We start from the raw sequence: 14,754 nt of genomic DNA, 5'->3' as shown, positions 1-14,754 counted from the left end.
TACTAATTATTTGTAAGCGTCAATTTTACTTTTATATATATATATATATGTGTGTGTGTGGATGTTAATCCTTTGGGATCAGCCCACCGATATGATAGCCATCAGTCTCTACCTGAGCAATTGCTAGCCGGAATGCAAGGATGGACCCAGGGGGCAATCGCCCCCTGAAATTTTAACGTTATAAGGAAATTTATATATTATAATCCAATTTTTTTTATGAAAATTCTTATGTTCGCCCACCCTAAATTGGAAGCATTATCGTTCTATGTCCCCTTCAAAGAGTTTGCCCCCCTCAATCGAAATCCTGGATCCGTCCCTACCAGAACGGATGAAGGTTGACGAGTTGGAGTAACTCGTAAGTAAAGCCGGGTGTCAGAGCAAACAATATGATACACTTCTGGAAATGCGATCAAATGATATCGGTCGAGTTGCTGTGTGCGTCTAATATCCGCAACATACGGTGCGATGGTTTCATCAAATGTACTACAACTGTTGTAACGTCATGTAATTGCTGAATAGGCTTTATTAATCGTGCTAATGTGGCTTTTGGGCTCTATTCTGTTTCTGTTCAACCTTTCTACATATGATCAATAATAACATGGCACTGAGGTTCGGTTCGGGGTTGCAGAAGTTTCTTTGATATCGGGACATATTTTCACTCGGAGGAATTTTATCCTCTACTAGAGATGCAGAAGCAGAAAAACTCCGCGTTCAGTTCAGCTGCGATGTTTTACGACTTCTGATCTTACCAGAAATCCTTGCAGGAACAATTCCCGTCCTTTAAATGATGGTAACGAACGCGGTCCCTGACGATAATCTCCCGGTCGTAAACTCGTGAAATAAGCTTGGCAGCAGTATGGCAGTCCTCACATACCCTCAAGTTCTTCACTACCCGGATAGTGCTTTTGGCCTCTGTGTTTATGAGTCCGAAAGCAATCGCAAGCTTCTCGCTGTGATACCGAATCTCTCTTTCCTTCTGCTCCTCTGCAATATCAAATAAAACTTGCGACGTATCAGGTACATAACCTTCAGTTTTTAGCCTCTCGATCATCGTCTCAAGGAACAGGTATATTTCCTTTGATTGGGGATGGGAACAATCACCCATTTTAAACTCATGAACCTCTCCTCCCAATTCTAGAACGCTACACCCAGTATCAGTCTTAACCCCCCTCTCCTTCATCAACTTTCTCACTTCCATCACTTGGTCCCGTTTCCCAGCCTTGGCATAGATGTTTGAGAGCAAAGCATAACGCCCGCCGTTTCCCTGGTCTAGTTCGAGGAGAACCTTCCCAAGCCTCTCTCCGAATTCTACATTTCCATGAATCCTACAAGCTGCTAGGAGGGCTCCCAGGACAGCTTTATTTGGTTCCATTGGCATTGATCTTATAACCTCCTCTGCCTCCTCTAGTCGCCCCGATCTTCCTAGCAAATCAACTATACATCCATAATGCTCCACCCCGGGCTTGACCCCGTAGACCCTCTCCATCGAGCTCAAAATCTTCAGGCCCTCGTCGACCAATCCAGAGTGAGCACAAGCCGTTAGAACACCCACAAAAGTTATTCCATTCGGTTCAAGTTTCTCCCTCTGCATCTCGACGAGAAGTTCAATTGCGTCTTCTGCTCGCCCGTGGATCGCTACTCCACCGATCATTGCGTTCCACGTGGACACTTCCTTGTCTCTTGTCTCCTCGAAGACTTTCCATGCCATATCAATCCGACCGCATTTTGCATACATATCCACCAAAGCCGTCCCCAAGACAGCATCCAATCTAATCAAATTCCTCTTCACATAATCGTGAACCCATCGGCCTTGATCAAGAGCTCCTAAATTCGCACAGGCAGCTAAGACACTCGAGAGCACAAACTTCCTCGGCCGAAAATTCTCCCTTTGCATCTCATTGAAAACTTCCAAAGCCTCCCTATAACACCCTCCTCTGATGTAACCATCAATCATTCCGCTCCAAGAAATCTCGTCCCTTTCCTGCATCAGATCAAAAGTCCTCCTCGCCTCTTCAATCATCCCAAGCCGAGACAAACCACTCACCATCGTGTTCCACGAGCCCACATTCTTATCGGGCATTGTCTCAAACAACTCCCTAGCAGCCTCCACGTGCCCGCACCTCAAGTACCCATCGATCATGGCATTCCAACAGACAACATCGTATGACTCCCGACTCTGATCAAGCATCCTCCTTGCATCCCCCACCCGGCCAAAGCTCGCATACATCTGAATCCCTGCACTGTTTACATGCAAATCTCTATGGAACCCGCTCTTCACTATCTGTGCTGGACTTGCAGCCCTCCTCCCTCTTCGCAATCCATGGGACTGCACGCTTTGAGCACAGTTGGAAACGTAAACTTATTAGGCCGAGTATCCGAGTCCAGCATGTCACAGTACAAACTTAGGGCCTCTAAGGGGTCGTCGTTCTCCAGACATCCTTTGATAACGTTGTTCCAGACAAAGACATTCGGTTTGTGCACACAATTGAAGACTTTCAAGGCGAGCTCGAGGTTCCTGAACAGAGGATTCGAGTAGCACTTCACCAAGGTTCCAGCTACATAGTGGTCCTGAAACTGACCCATCTTCAGGATAAGAGCGTGGGCCTGCTCGAGATGGTCGAGCGAAGAGCTGCATAATTTAGAGTTCAGGAGGTCCAAGGCTGCTTTCTGCTTGTCCGTTGATGAGAGATGGAGAGGAAGATGGTGAGGGAGGTTTGAGGTAGTTGCTGCTGTTGTGCTCATGTTTATAAGCAGTCGTTGAGGTTTCTTAGCTAAGGTTATGTATAAGTGGAGGAATGGTCGGTAAGTGTATGGGATTGGCTGTCGTGTGGAGATATGATTGGCTGGTGATGATGTCGCAGATAATGTCCCTCTATCTCCACCTGCGCTGGATAGGGGCTGAACCAGAGGAAGTGCAGGAGCCACAAGAAATTGATCTTACATTCTGCCGTCTTTGATGAAAATCTCGGGAAATTTCGAGAAGGGGTAGGCTCGGAATTGATCCTAATCGGACCCACAATGATCCGGGAGCCAGAGACCCAGAAGTCATCATAACTTAACGCAATCCTTCAACCTGGACCAGTCCAAACTGAACAGATTTGATAACATCGTCCATAACAGAATGTTACCAGAACTCCCTCGATGGGCGACTTGGAGGGAAACAAGTTTGTGATGAAAATGCATAGAGCAAGAAGAACACAAGCAATATTCATCATGGAGAAGACAAATCTCCAATACGGAAAAAGACTCCTTTTTGCATTTCCGAAATATGCAATAAGAGAAACAAGACCGTTACAAAGATTAGAATGCCTTAGCTTGTACAAAATACATAGACCGAGCCTCCATGCCAGACACAAAAACCCTGACTGACCATTGGCAACCGATAATGGAATACCCTAATACGTTCATAGTTTCGAGAGGAAACAAAAGATTCCTATCAGATATACCAACTCAAATGACCCAAAAAAAACAAAGAAAAAGAAGAGGAAAATCTCCATACTTATCAGCCAAAGTTGAAGCCGCCTGGTGGGGCATTGAGCTGATTGGCTCCAAAACTGAGAGGCTGCACATTCCCATCGCCAACACCTACATCATCCACTTCTTCCTCGGCCCAATAAGCCTCTAAGATCTTCACGGCCTTCTCATATATCTCGTTATTGTCATGGGTCTGCAGATGCTCGATCTTGTCCAGTCCATCACACTCATCTATCACCACCGCATATGAATTGATGCCATTATTCAATCCCCTTTCTTTGTCAGCCTCACCAACCTTCAAAATGTTTTCGAGCCCCTCAAGGCAAACAGTCACAATCTTCGGGTCCGGACAGACTAGGAGGTCACACAACGGTTTGATGCAGCCTTCACTCACCAAGAACCTACAAATATATGTTTTGTGCACATTAGGTATCAGCAAGTAGTTAAGACATAAAATAAGAGACGCAGAAAAGAGGGCAAAGAAGAAACGTACTGAATCTGCTCATGAGATCCACCAGAGGTAGCATTGGAAATTGCCCATGCAGCCTCCTTCTTGATGTCAAACTCCGCATGTTGGAGAAGATTAACTAGTGGGGAGATGATACTGCTATCGATAACAGCCTATTTCACGGGGAATACATCATCAAAAATAATATTGCAAATCTAATGCTCAATGTCAGAGATCCACTTCAGTTTTCGAGGAAAAGATCAAAAATTGGAAACATTCGAAAAGGATCATGACAGCAGATACTAAAATAATCCTTAGTTTCAGCTAACTGGCAGGAATATTTCCTAATATACCAGTTTATTATTCAACAAATATTCAAACCTAGCATGTGGAGAAAGTCTCAAACAGTGCAAGGAGAAGCCTCAAACCTGTATTTGAGCTATATTCCCAGCTGTTATATTTGAGATCGTCCAACAGGCTTCCTTCTTAATGCTCTTCTTGTGATTTTGTGTTAGAAGTTGATAGAGGCAAGCAAGTGCTCCATTATTGATTACAAACTGAAACAGTCCAATCGAGTATTGAAGTGAGAAAAAGATCAAACAGTTGTTTAATTCAAGCCTTCTAGCATGCAGAGTTTGACAAATGAGTTTGTATTAGAGATGAATGAACAACTCCAGAAAGAAGGGTGTTAAATATATAGGTGGTGAGCCATCAACGAAGTGACTGAAAAAGAAGGGGGGAAAAAAAAAAGTGACGAAAGCACTGCACTAAATGTTCAAGGCAACTACCTGAGTCTGGGCATCATCACCAGTGACAATGTTCCCAACAGTCCGGAGAGCAGGTATAAGAACGGTAGGTGATGGATGACTCGCCAAAAAAAAAAAAGTGCAAAACTCATCAGTCTCAACATGCTTTAATTAAATAGCAAATACCTACTTTAGGGAGAACAACCATGAGTCGAGGCCTAAGAAATTAGAAAGTCCCAATAACTCTAAAGGACATGATAATGAACAAATACCCAGAAAGAGCATACATCAATGAGTCGGCAGAAGTATTAAATAGGAAATTCTCTTACAGCAAAAGTTCCACGAGTCGTTTACAGACACCTGCTTCTATCACAGCTTGGATTTTGTCATTAGGACCATCAGAAAGATATGAAAGGGCCCAACAAGCATCGGTTAAAACTTCCTCATCATTCACATGTATGAGTTTTTGCAAAACTGGTAGTGCAGGCTTCACCTAATTTACACAGAAACAATGCAATTGAGATGAGGTCTTGTCAAACAGTGCTGCGCCTGAATTTACAATCAAGAGTTGAATTACCACTGAATGAAACTAAGAATGCCAAGGCAAGTCTCCTCACCAGTTCAAATTGTGCAGGTGGCTTGCCACGACAAAAGTTGGACAAAGTCCATGTGGCATTTCTAAGCATGGATAGTTTTGAATGTTCATTTAGCTGAGATAGCAAAGGTATAAGAGCACCGTAACCAAGAACAAGATCTCTACAGTTCGGAGAGTCACCAGCAACATTTCCCAAAGCCCACACTGCCTGTAGAAATAAACATAAGCATGATAGATAGAGTAGATTTATTTACAATCATACCCCACGGTAAGCAATTCTAGTATTAGGTTGAAGTTGCCGAAGATATTTATAACAGGAAGACAGCTCAAGACAGCGGAGAAACACATTCATATGCTAATCAGGTAGTATAAATTGATCAATGTAGTTCAAATTAACAAAAATAAGTCGACAAATTGTGGGTAAACTTTTAAGGTTCAAATTAATAGCTGCTATGACTGGCAACATCCCAAATATCAGAGGTTACATTAGCATATACTAAGCAAAGCTAGCAAAACTGAGAAGGGATCAATAATAACCTGTTCTCTAACATCATCGCTGGCAGAGCTCAGAAGTTGCACAAACATGGGGACAGCGCCATAATCAATCACGACTCTGGTATTGTCTGACGTCCCAGAGGCAACATTTGTCAATGCCCAAGCAGCCTCAAACTGCATGAAAAGCAAATTTAGGGTCAATTGAAGGAAAACTTAAAGGGTAGAATTCAGTTTGCTCGACTCAAAACCAAAAAAAATCGTCAGCTAATGGACATCACCTGCAACTGTGGTGAATCATTCCTCGCGAGAAACTCTACAAACCTAGGGACAACACCAGCTTTGATCACCTCATCAATTGGTGGGCATCGTTCTGAAAAGGTGTAGAAAAAATTCAATAATATGAGAAGTGAAGCATAAGAATATGATTGGAGAAAATTAGGCCAAGAAGTAGAATAACATCCATACCAATTGACAGCAGCTTCCTGAAACCTGTTGTTGCTTCCAACTGCAAAGCTGGATCATCTGACCATACACCTTGTACCATGTTCGGGATACTCTCCAGCTGTGATTGACAATTCACAAACCAAGATTTGCATAAACATAAATCTCAAATAATAACTCGCAACCTTAAAGAAGTAGAACTAAAGCAATTACTTAAAGGATCATCAGAAAGCTTCAATTATAAAAAGTAACTACAGTCATTTCAACTTATTTGCTTAGATAGATGGGGGGAAAACATCATTATTTCAACATATTCTTGAGATGGAAAAATAGTAACAAAGAGTCCTCCCTCCTGACAAATTGATTTAGATTCCATGTAATAAAAGTGTGACCTTTACTTATCTTGATTGCCATGATCGACACCGCTATTTCCAAACATTCAAATTCTCACGTAACGTCCTACTGTCCTAACATTCTTTACCTCTGAAAGAGGTCTGGGGTACATAAAAGTAGGCATCTATCCAGCAATCATCCTATTTTCTAGCTCAAAGAAATTGAACAGCTTTTATTGTATCACTATAACGAAGACTTAAGTCCGGAAGAATGAAACCCAGCAGTTAATGTACGGTAGAGACAAATCAAATACTGGCGAATTCCTACCATTTTGTAAGCGAATACTCGAGCAGAACAATGGCAAGGTCGGATCAATCATCAATGCTCAAGCTCAATCGAGCGAATTTTTCATCTCGTATAGTCGGCAAACACTGATCTCAAGGGTTAAAGCAACAAAATTTTCCGAAGATCCTTACAATCGGACCAAAGAAATCCACGATTCATGCAGTGAATGGAAGAGCTTGCAGCAACCGAAACATTAGAAGGGAGAATGAAAAAAAAAAAAAGAGTAAAGAAGAACAAGATACCCTCTTCTCGATGGCGGCTGCATTCTGTGACCCATCGGCCAATTGCAGCTGGGACTGAAGCGGGAGCCCTTCCCTCCTCTTCTTCAACAGACTGTCTTCGCGCTTGTTCTTCCTGATCTCGACCAGGTTGTCCTCCCTCCTCCTCCTCGCCTCCTCCGCATCGACGCCTGTCTTGTAGGACTTCTTCCTCGCGTCGGTCTTGGAATTAGGCCGGAGAGACATGGCGGGGCGGCGACGAGCTCTGCCTGCTTCGTGCCCGGCAGTGCCCCGAAGGTGATCGACGAAATAGTTGACAGAGAGTAGAGTGCACAGAGATTTTGGTGCCGAGGGGATGAGAGAGTGGAGTGGAGGCAACCGGAGCGCAGTGACGTTATAGCTGCCCAAATTTTAAAGATTTCTTGGATTTTTATTTTTCTTTTTAGTTGTTTTTTTTATATGAGTGTTGAGAATTTTCATTAATCAAAGTTTAAAATAATTTTATTAAAAATTTAAAAGAAAAGACAAAATTTATATTATTTGCTATCACCCTACTAAATAGGGTTAGAATAGTAAATACTATAATTAATTTTAACTTAATTATATTAAAAAGTTAAAAAGAAAAGAAAAATCTATATTTATCTCCCACCTTATTAAATAGCTTGAATAGTAAATATTAAGATAAAGTTTATGTTAATTTTTATTAAAATATTAAAAATAATAAAAGTTAATATTTATCAAAATAAAGCTTGCATTAAATTTTTTCGATTATAAGGGAGGTCGTGAGTACAAATGGTCACAATGAGTATTGAATTTAGAATCTGTTAAATACCAAGCAAGAGCATGCGTCACTGCGTTATATTATCTTGTAATAAGTTAGCGTTAAGATTTACTATTAACAAAACACACTAAATAACGAAAACCATTAAGAACTAAGTACATCAAAAAGTAAATTTACATGCGCACTTATCCAGGAAAATCATTAAGAACTAATAAATACATCAAAACTTTAATGGTCTATTTGGATTAAGAGTTAAAAAACTTTAACTTTAACTCTGCACACTACACAACAAAAATACACATTTCCCAAGTTAAAAATTATAACTTTAACTTTAACTCAACACACTATACAACAAAAACACACTTTTTCCAAATCAAATTTATAATCATATCTCATTTGTTCTTTTTCATAATCAAAATTAAAGTTATTTTAATTTTGAAATTAAAGACTTTAGCCGCTAGTGATGTCTCGAGTTTGTGAATAGGCCTAAATCTAATAAAACCACTATTTGCTGTACAATAGAACCATCCGAGCTAGATTTCTTTTGTAAGATCTGAACAATAAATTTGAATTAAATTTAACTTAAGTTTGGAAAGGAAACTTATAGAGTATTAAATTTTATAACTTGAATTAAGATCCTGCAATGTGTGCTCCAAAATTAGAAGAAACGCGATTCTCATATTCGTATATTATTTTCATCTTTTAAGATCAATAAGAAAATGATAATAATTACAATAATTGTGTCTAAAAAAATGTCGTTTATTCGGATATGAACTTTTATATGTTCTTTAAAACCCTATACCATCTAGAAAAGACTAATATCCAAGGTTTATTTATTTATTTTACTTTTTGTATTTTAAGAACTAACTTGAGATTTCGAAATGAATTAGTTGTTGATGAATTTGATCCAATTAGAGGTGTAAAAGGCCAATCGAGCATTAGCAAAGTGGTATTTTGAGGACAGACACCCATTTTTCTCTACAGCCAAAATGGAGTATAGGAAGATAGCCACTTCATAGAATTTCTTCAAATAAAAAAAGAATAATAATGAATCAATTAAATAAAAATAAAAAATAGAATAATATTAATCGTAGCAAAAAATGGAAAATAAAAGGAGCACTTTCTTGGGGAATATGGGCCTTATTAGGCCCATTGAGCCTGCTGTGAAGGGCCACCCATTCCTCTCGTCCTCTCCTCTCTTCGGTCACCGCTGCAACCGAGCAGAACTCAGAGGGGCCGGGAGGCAGAAGGAGAAGCTCTTTCTTCCCCGACAATGGCCGACGACGCCGGGGAGGGAGAGCAGTACGGCCTCTTGTTGTACTACAAGTACGCCTCCGTTCCCGACCTCGATGAGCTCGTGTCCTTCTACCAGTCGAACTGCAGCTCATTGGGCCTGCTCGGCCGTGTCCGTGTCGCTCCCCACGGCGTCAACGTCACTGTGAGCTCAAAACCATCTCCTCTTAGCTTTCTGTTGCGTTTCTGGCACACTATGCGGGGAACTGACAGTGGAAGATCATTCCCTCTTTGGGTTGTGCTCTCTGTTGTCGTTGCAGAGGTTGACGCGTAAGTCATGTTTTGATTAGGTTGGTGGCAAGTTGTCGTCCCTGGAGAAACACATTGAGGCGGTAAAGGCGAGGACTTTGTTCGAAGGGACCGACTTCAAGCTCGCTTCCTCCCACCAGCCTTTGAATGATAGGGTGGCTAAGGAATGCGGATTCACCTCCCTCTCAGTGCGCATAGTCGATGTAATCCGGCCACCTCTTCTTTTGTTTTCTGATGTTATCTGCTTTTATTGATGGGATTTTATTCCCTTTGCTTTTGGTCAGGAATTGGTGACATTTAGTTCTCATCCCCTGTTGAAATCGCCTAATATTTCGAATGCTGGGAGGCATCTCTCTGCTGTAGAATTCCATTCCGTTCTCGAAAGTGCCGGTAAATTACTTGTTCCATGCATCTCAATCTACTCGACTTGTTATGTATGTTAACCCTGAGAGGTGGTGCTTGTGCTTATGCAAAATCCTGTTATTCACCAGGGAAGATTTTAGAAGAGAGTGGCAACGACAATGAAGGGCTTGTTTTGTTGGATGCTAGGAACTTATATGAAACGAGAATCGGGAAGTTTCAAAGCCCAGATGTGGAGACTTTGGATCCGGAAATCAGGCAATACAGTGACCTGCACAGCTGGATAGATGACAATGCCGATCGACTGCAGGGCAAAAACATCCTCATGTCGGTGCTGTCCTAGTACTTTGTGATTTTCACTTGGCCTTACTCTTTTGGTATACATATGCCATATACTGTTCGAGTGTCGGATGCATCATTATAAAAGTTTTATGCTGCTTTTATCTTTTTGACAATGTGGAAATATTGCACCTTCTACTACTTGCATTTCTCAAGTAAGTTGGTTTTATCTTCCCAATGGGTAACGTTACCCATGGCTTACGCATTACAGGTACTGCACAGGAGGCATCAGGTGTGAGATGGCATCAGCATATATTAGGGGGAAAGGAACTGGTTTCGAGAATGTATTTCAGGTCTGCTTTTTGGAGTAGAAATGGATCTTATAGTATGAGGCTTAAGACATTGAAATTGTGACTTATGCTGGTTTGAGTTCCTGCAGTTATATGGTGGGATTCAGCGGTATCTGGATCAGTTCCCTGATGGTGGTTTTTTTAGGGGAAAGAATTTTGTATTTGATCACCGGTATGTATGCTGTGGCCAAAAAAAAATCATCGCCATGTATGTTGTTTTATCTACAGTACTTATGAATTAGGGGAACAAGGATTATAGCATAGGTTAACGGAACAGCCTCAACCTGGTAAAAGAATTAAATCTGAATCTCATTTCTCACTTATCAGTCTAGGAAACATTGAGGTAGACAGAAAGCCTGTTCTAGAACACTTGAAGTTTGGGAACTGATTCATGACCTGTCTTGTGAGTGTAGGATTTCAGTTGGAAGCTCTGATCCCAATATCTTGGGTACCTGTCTTCTTTGTGGCTGTTGCTTCGATGATTATTCCGCACGCTGTCGTTGTGCATATTGTAGAATGCTTGTCTTGGTTTGTGATAATTGCCGGGTACGCATAGTTTTTGACAAATCAGATATGGAGTTCCTCTTTCTCTGCCCCTAAAATGTTTTTAATCATTCTGAACTATAAAGTATATGACACCTTCAATTCTCCCGAGTTCACATTCATAGTTCTGCGCTGTTTTTCTTGCCTGTAGAGCTTACTAAATGTTAACAGCAGGTGGATGCTGGCACTTATGTGTGCGAGCTTTGCCAAAAGCATGGTAAAGGTGGTCCTTTAGTTTCGGCAGTAGAAGATGGCATCCCAGAAGAATCACTGCAGCAAATTGACTTAAAAACTCATCCATGTCCTCGGGGAATAGGTAAGAGGCCAATATTGCACCAAACTTTAAATGCTATGTTAATACTGAGGGTGAGTCTTTAACGAAAATTATTGACGTCGACTGAATTTGCTTCAGGTTTTGGGTCCCCAAGAAAACTCAGGATCTTATGCTTGCATGGGTTTCGACAGAATGCCTCCAGCTTTAAAGGAAGAACTGCCTCATTAGCCAAGAAAATAAAAAACATTGCCGAACTTATCTATGTTGATGGTCCCCATGAGTTACCCTTCATATACCAACCCCCAGTTGCTGATCAAGCTTGTGATTCTGAATCATCAGCAGTCCAAAGAAGTCCTCCAAGAGAGAACTGCAAGAAGAAGTTGGCTTGGTTAGTGAGCCCTGAATGCTGCGTGGGGAGTGGAAAAACTGAATGGATAGTGGCAGATGGACCATTCGATCTGCTTCAGTATCAGCAGCAGACAGGTGGGTCTGATATATCTCTAGCCCATTTGAAGAAGGTATTTTCCCAGGATGGACCATTCGATGGGATTCTTGGGTTCTCTCAGGGAGCAGCAATGGCTACTCTAGCCTGTGCTCATCAAGATAAGTTTAAGGGTGAGATGAACTTCAGGTTCGCAGTCTTGTGCTCTGGGTACCTCCCCAAGATAGCAGAGATTAGTCATGGAACAATAAATTGCCCGTCACTTCATATATTTGGAAGTGATCATGGGAAAGATAGGCAAATATCAAACACAGCCAGTAAGGATCTCGCTACCTATTTCGAAGAGGGTAGCTCTGTCATAATTCAGCATGACAGTGGCCATATAATCCCGACTCGATCTCCATACATCGACCAAATCAAGGATTTCCTGCATCGATTTATATGAATGGTTCGGGGCAGAATACCCAATTGTATCTTATTTTGGCGATCGAGTTAATTGATCATGTAGACTTTTGCCCTTCTCGTGGTGTGATGTAGACTCTCTACAATTTCAAGAGCTATTACCGATCTTGATTCCTGTTCCAATGTCCTTCCAACAAGATTGTCTTTAACCTTTTGGTACTCACATGACAGGACAACATAGTTAAGAATGGGCTTCTCGCATAATATTGGATCTGTAACCAAAACCTTTATTAAGGTTGTTCTAGAGTGCTGCAAGGTCCCATCGAATTGAATTCGTGTTGTTGGCGAGTGAGCATTAAATTCCAGGATAAATGGGTTGTATGCAACAGCAGTGCCATTGAAGACCTCAAATCAATCATCGGCCTAGGTCGAGGGCTCTGCTTTAAAATTTCATGGTCATAATCTTTACCAAACAGAGCGGAGAGGCTGGCAGAAACATCGTTTTTTTTGGAGTAACCTGAGGATTGTATCTTTTCGCGGGATAATGTCTTGTAGGTTTTCCACCGTGCTTCACTCCCATCAGCAATGAACGAAGTATGGCTCGGGTTTCTCTTTCTCAACTGCAAGATCGTACGAAGAGTTCCACTGTCCGTCCTTTATGTCGCCATAAATATTTCAACTGCATCATCATATCAGCAAATTACCAACCCTTCTTTCCTCTTGTTAGTTGAAGGGAAATTTCCATAAGACTTCCATGCCTTTCCTAGTTGCACGTTACACGATCTTTTGTCGACCCGAAAGATTTGCAGTAACAACCGAACATGGCATCCCTAACCAATCCTTCCGTCGTAGCTTTCTCAGATATTGCTGTTCTCATCCTAATAAAGTATCCATAACTATGAAACATGCGGGGATTTACATGCACACGACACGGAAATGTACAGCGCATTAATGTATCTGTTTAGGACTCTATGCGTAAACATGACCATGGCATGAAGAAAAATTGGCACAAAATGGAGGGCAGTTACGTACCTCTGCGGCTATAAATGAAGGCACATCCCTCGTCTCTCCAAGCTGAAGCGTGAAGAGCGACCAGGAGAAAACAAAGTAGTTCTCGAGAGAGAAGTTCGATAGGCTTGTTCGGGGGAAAGATGTCGATGGTCACGGAGGACATCAGGGCCAAAGCGGAGGTCTACTATGGGGACGAAATCTGCCAGGAAAAGTCGAAGTTCCTGCTCAAGGAGGTTGGCTTGCCCAACGGGCTGCTCCCGCTGAAGGACATCGAGGAGTGCGGGTATGTGAAGGAGACCGGGTTCGTGTGGCTCAAGCAGAAGAAGAAGAGCGATCACAAGTTCGACAAGATCAACAGGCTTGTTAACTATGCCCCGGAGATCACTGCTTACGTGGAGAAAAGCAAGATCAAGAAGCTGACCGGCGTCAAGACTAAGGAGCTCCTTGTGTGGGTCACCCTCAGCGACATCTTTGTTGACGATCCTCCGACTGGGAAGATTACCTTCAAGACCCCGACTGGCCTCCACAGGACCTTCCCGGTTTTTGCTTTCGAGATCGAGGAGGAGCCCAAGAAGGGTGTGAAGGTAAGCTCAGATCATAGCAACATTGATGCTGTGAAGGTGGAGGAGGTTTGAACGGTCTCTGCAGAACTTGCAGACAATAAATAAAGATCTAACGCTAAAAACTATACTGCTGCGGCTTCTGCCAGTGTCTGCAAAGGTTTCGCTTATAAGCTGTTTCCTAGTTCCACCATGTCCCATCTTTCTCGGTTTTTTTTTTTTTGGGAATGTAATGTTAGAGTTTCTTCCTGAGCTAGCTATCGAGAAGATCATCACAAAGGAGAATTAGTATTCACGGGCTATAACCAAATCTTTACTGTATGATCTCTTTGGATCTCCCTTTACCTGATCTTCCAGATCGACAGGAGGGAAAAAATCACCAAGAAGTTATTCGGGTAGGAACAATGTGATATCCTCTTCTCTTGTTATACAGGAAATGATCGATCCGGTCCGACAAATAAGCAGCATGGCACAAGACTTACGAATAACAATCAAACGATGTCAATTATGTGGGTGAAAGACAACTACGAACTAGAAGAATCAGAAAGATGATAAGAACTGAACGGCTATGAGTGGCATTAATGGAGCTTAGTTTCCAGTTAACACTATTAGATGAACAACAGAAGTAGAGGGCTTTTAGTATTCGTGACACTGACATGTGTCTCCGCCGAGCATAATAAATATTAGGGAAAAATACAAATACTCCCATTATAGTTTGAACTTCGGACAAATTGGGCCCTATGAATTTTGGAGGGATAACTAATGCTGTGTGTCACCGTAATATTTTGTCACTTTTGATCTCAAACTTTTTTTTGCCACATTACCCTCAAACCTTCAACTTTTTTCAATTTGATCCTAAAATTCGAAAAAAAAAGGAAGGGGTTGGTGCTGCCAATGGGTAACCCAGATCCCGCCACCGAGGTCGCCTGCACTCATGGAGAATGCTTGAGACCATGGAGGTGGGGTCGGGGTCGTAGATTGGCAGCCCCTGCCCCCGAATCGACCAAGATCTTGAGTTTGAGATCGTGGTCGATTCGGGGGCTGAGGCCACCAATCGGCGATCCCGACCCACTTTCGAGGTTTTCGATGTCTTCTGTGGGTGTCGGTGACCTCGG

At 42.1% G+C, this 14,754-nt stretch overlaps 3 protein-coding genes and 1 pseudogene across 6 annotated transcripts; 2 read left to right on the top strand and 2 right to left on the bottom strand.

Annotated features, from left to right (window-relative positions):
* Nucleotides 1-495: 495 nt before the first annotated feature.
* Nucleotides 496-3,068, bottom strand: LOC116208011 (annotated as a pseudogene).
* Nucleotides 3,069-3,234: 166 nt separating this feature from the next.
* On the bottom strand, nt 3,235-7,496 carry LOC116208044 (importin subunit alpha-4). Its single transcript, XM_031541247.1, has 10 exons — nt 7,120-7,496; nt 6,224-6,320; nt 6,037-6,128; nt 5,801-5,932; nt 5,286-5,471; nt 4,998-5,161; nt 4,711-4,789; nt 4,351-4,479; nt 3,968-4,095; nt 3,235-3,875 (listed from the first exon to the last, which is right to left on the bottom strand). Exons 1-10 carry the CDS (start codon nt 7,339-7,341, stop codon nt 3,503-3,505), a joined length of 1,602 nt encoding a protein of 533 aa, XP_031397107.1. The 5' UTR covers nt 7,342-7,496; the 3' UTR covers nt 3,235-3,502.
* A 1,552-nt stretch (nt 7,497-9,048) lies between these two features.
* LOC116208026 (rhodanese-like domain-containing protein 6) lies at nt 9,049-12,251 on the top strand. 4 transcript variants are annotated; one of them, XM_031541216.1, is made up of 9 exons: nt 9,049-9,314; nt 9,460-9,621; nt 9,703-9,808; nt 9,910-10,105; nt 10,329-10,410; nt 10,497-10,579; nt 10,821-10,953; nt 11,125-11,266; nt 11,363-12,251. In XM_031541216.1, the coding sequence occupies exons 1-9, from the start codon at nt 9,150-9,152 to the stop codon at nt 12,109-12,111; spliced, it is 1,818 nt and encodes a 605-aa protein (XP_031397076.1). In that variant the 5' UTR covers nt 9,049-9,149; the 3' UTR covers nt 12,112-12,251. The 4 variants fall into 4 exon arrangements, with proteins under 4 accessions (XP_031397076.1, XP_031397066.1, XP_031397094.1 ...); XM_031541206.1 differs by having other exon boundaries at nt 11,122-11,266; XM_031541234.1 differs by lacking the exons at nt 10,497-10,579; nt 10,821-10,953.
* Nucleotides 12,252-13,128: 877 nt separating this feature from the next.
* On the top strand, nt 13,129-14,069 carry LOC116208052. The gene has a single exon (XM_031541260.1). It carries the CDS (start codon nt 13,220-13,222, stop codon nt 13,712-13,714), a length of 495 nt encoding a protein of 164 aa, XP_031397120.1. The 5' UTR covers nt 13,129-13,219; the 3' UTR covers nt 13,715-14,069.
* Nucleotides 14,070-14,754: the final 685 nt, after the last annotated feature.

The sequence above is a fragment of the Punica granatum genome, chromosome 1 (assembly GCF_007655135.1).
Source record: "Punica granatum isolate Tunisia-2019 chromosome 1, ASM765513v2, whole genome shotgun sequence".
In the NCBI taxonomy this organism is placed as follows: domain Eukaryota; kingdom Viridiplantae; phylum Streptophyta; class Magnoliopsida; order Myrtales; family Lythraceae; genus Punica; species Punica granatum.
Note: the sequence above shows the minus strand (reverse complement) of the source record. Positions and strands in the feature narration are given on the sequence as shown.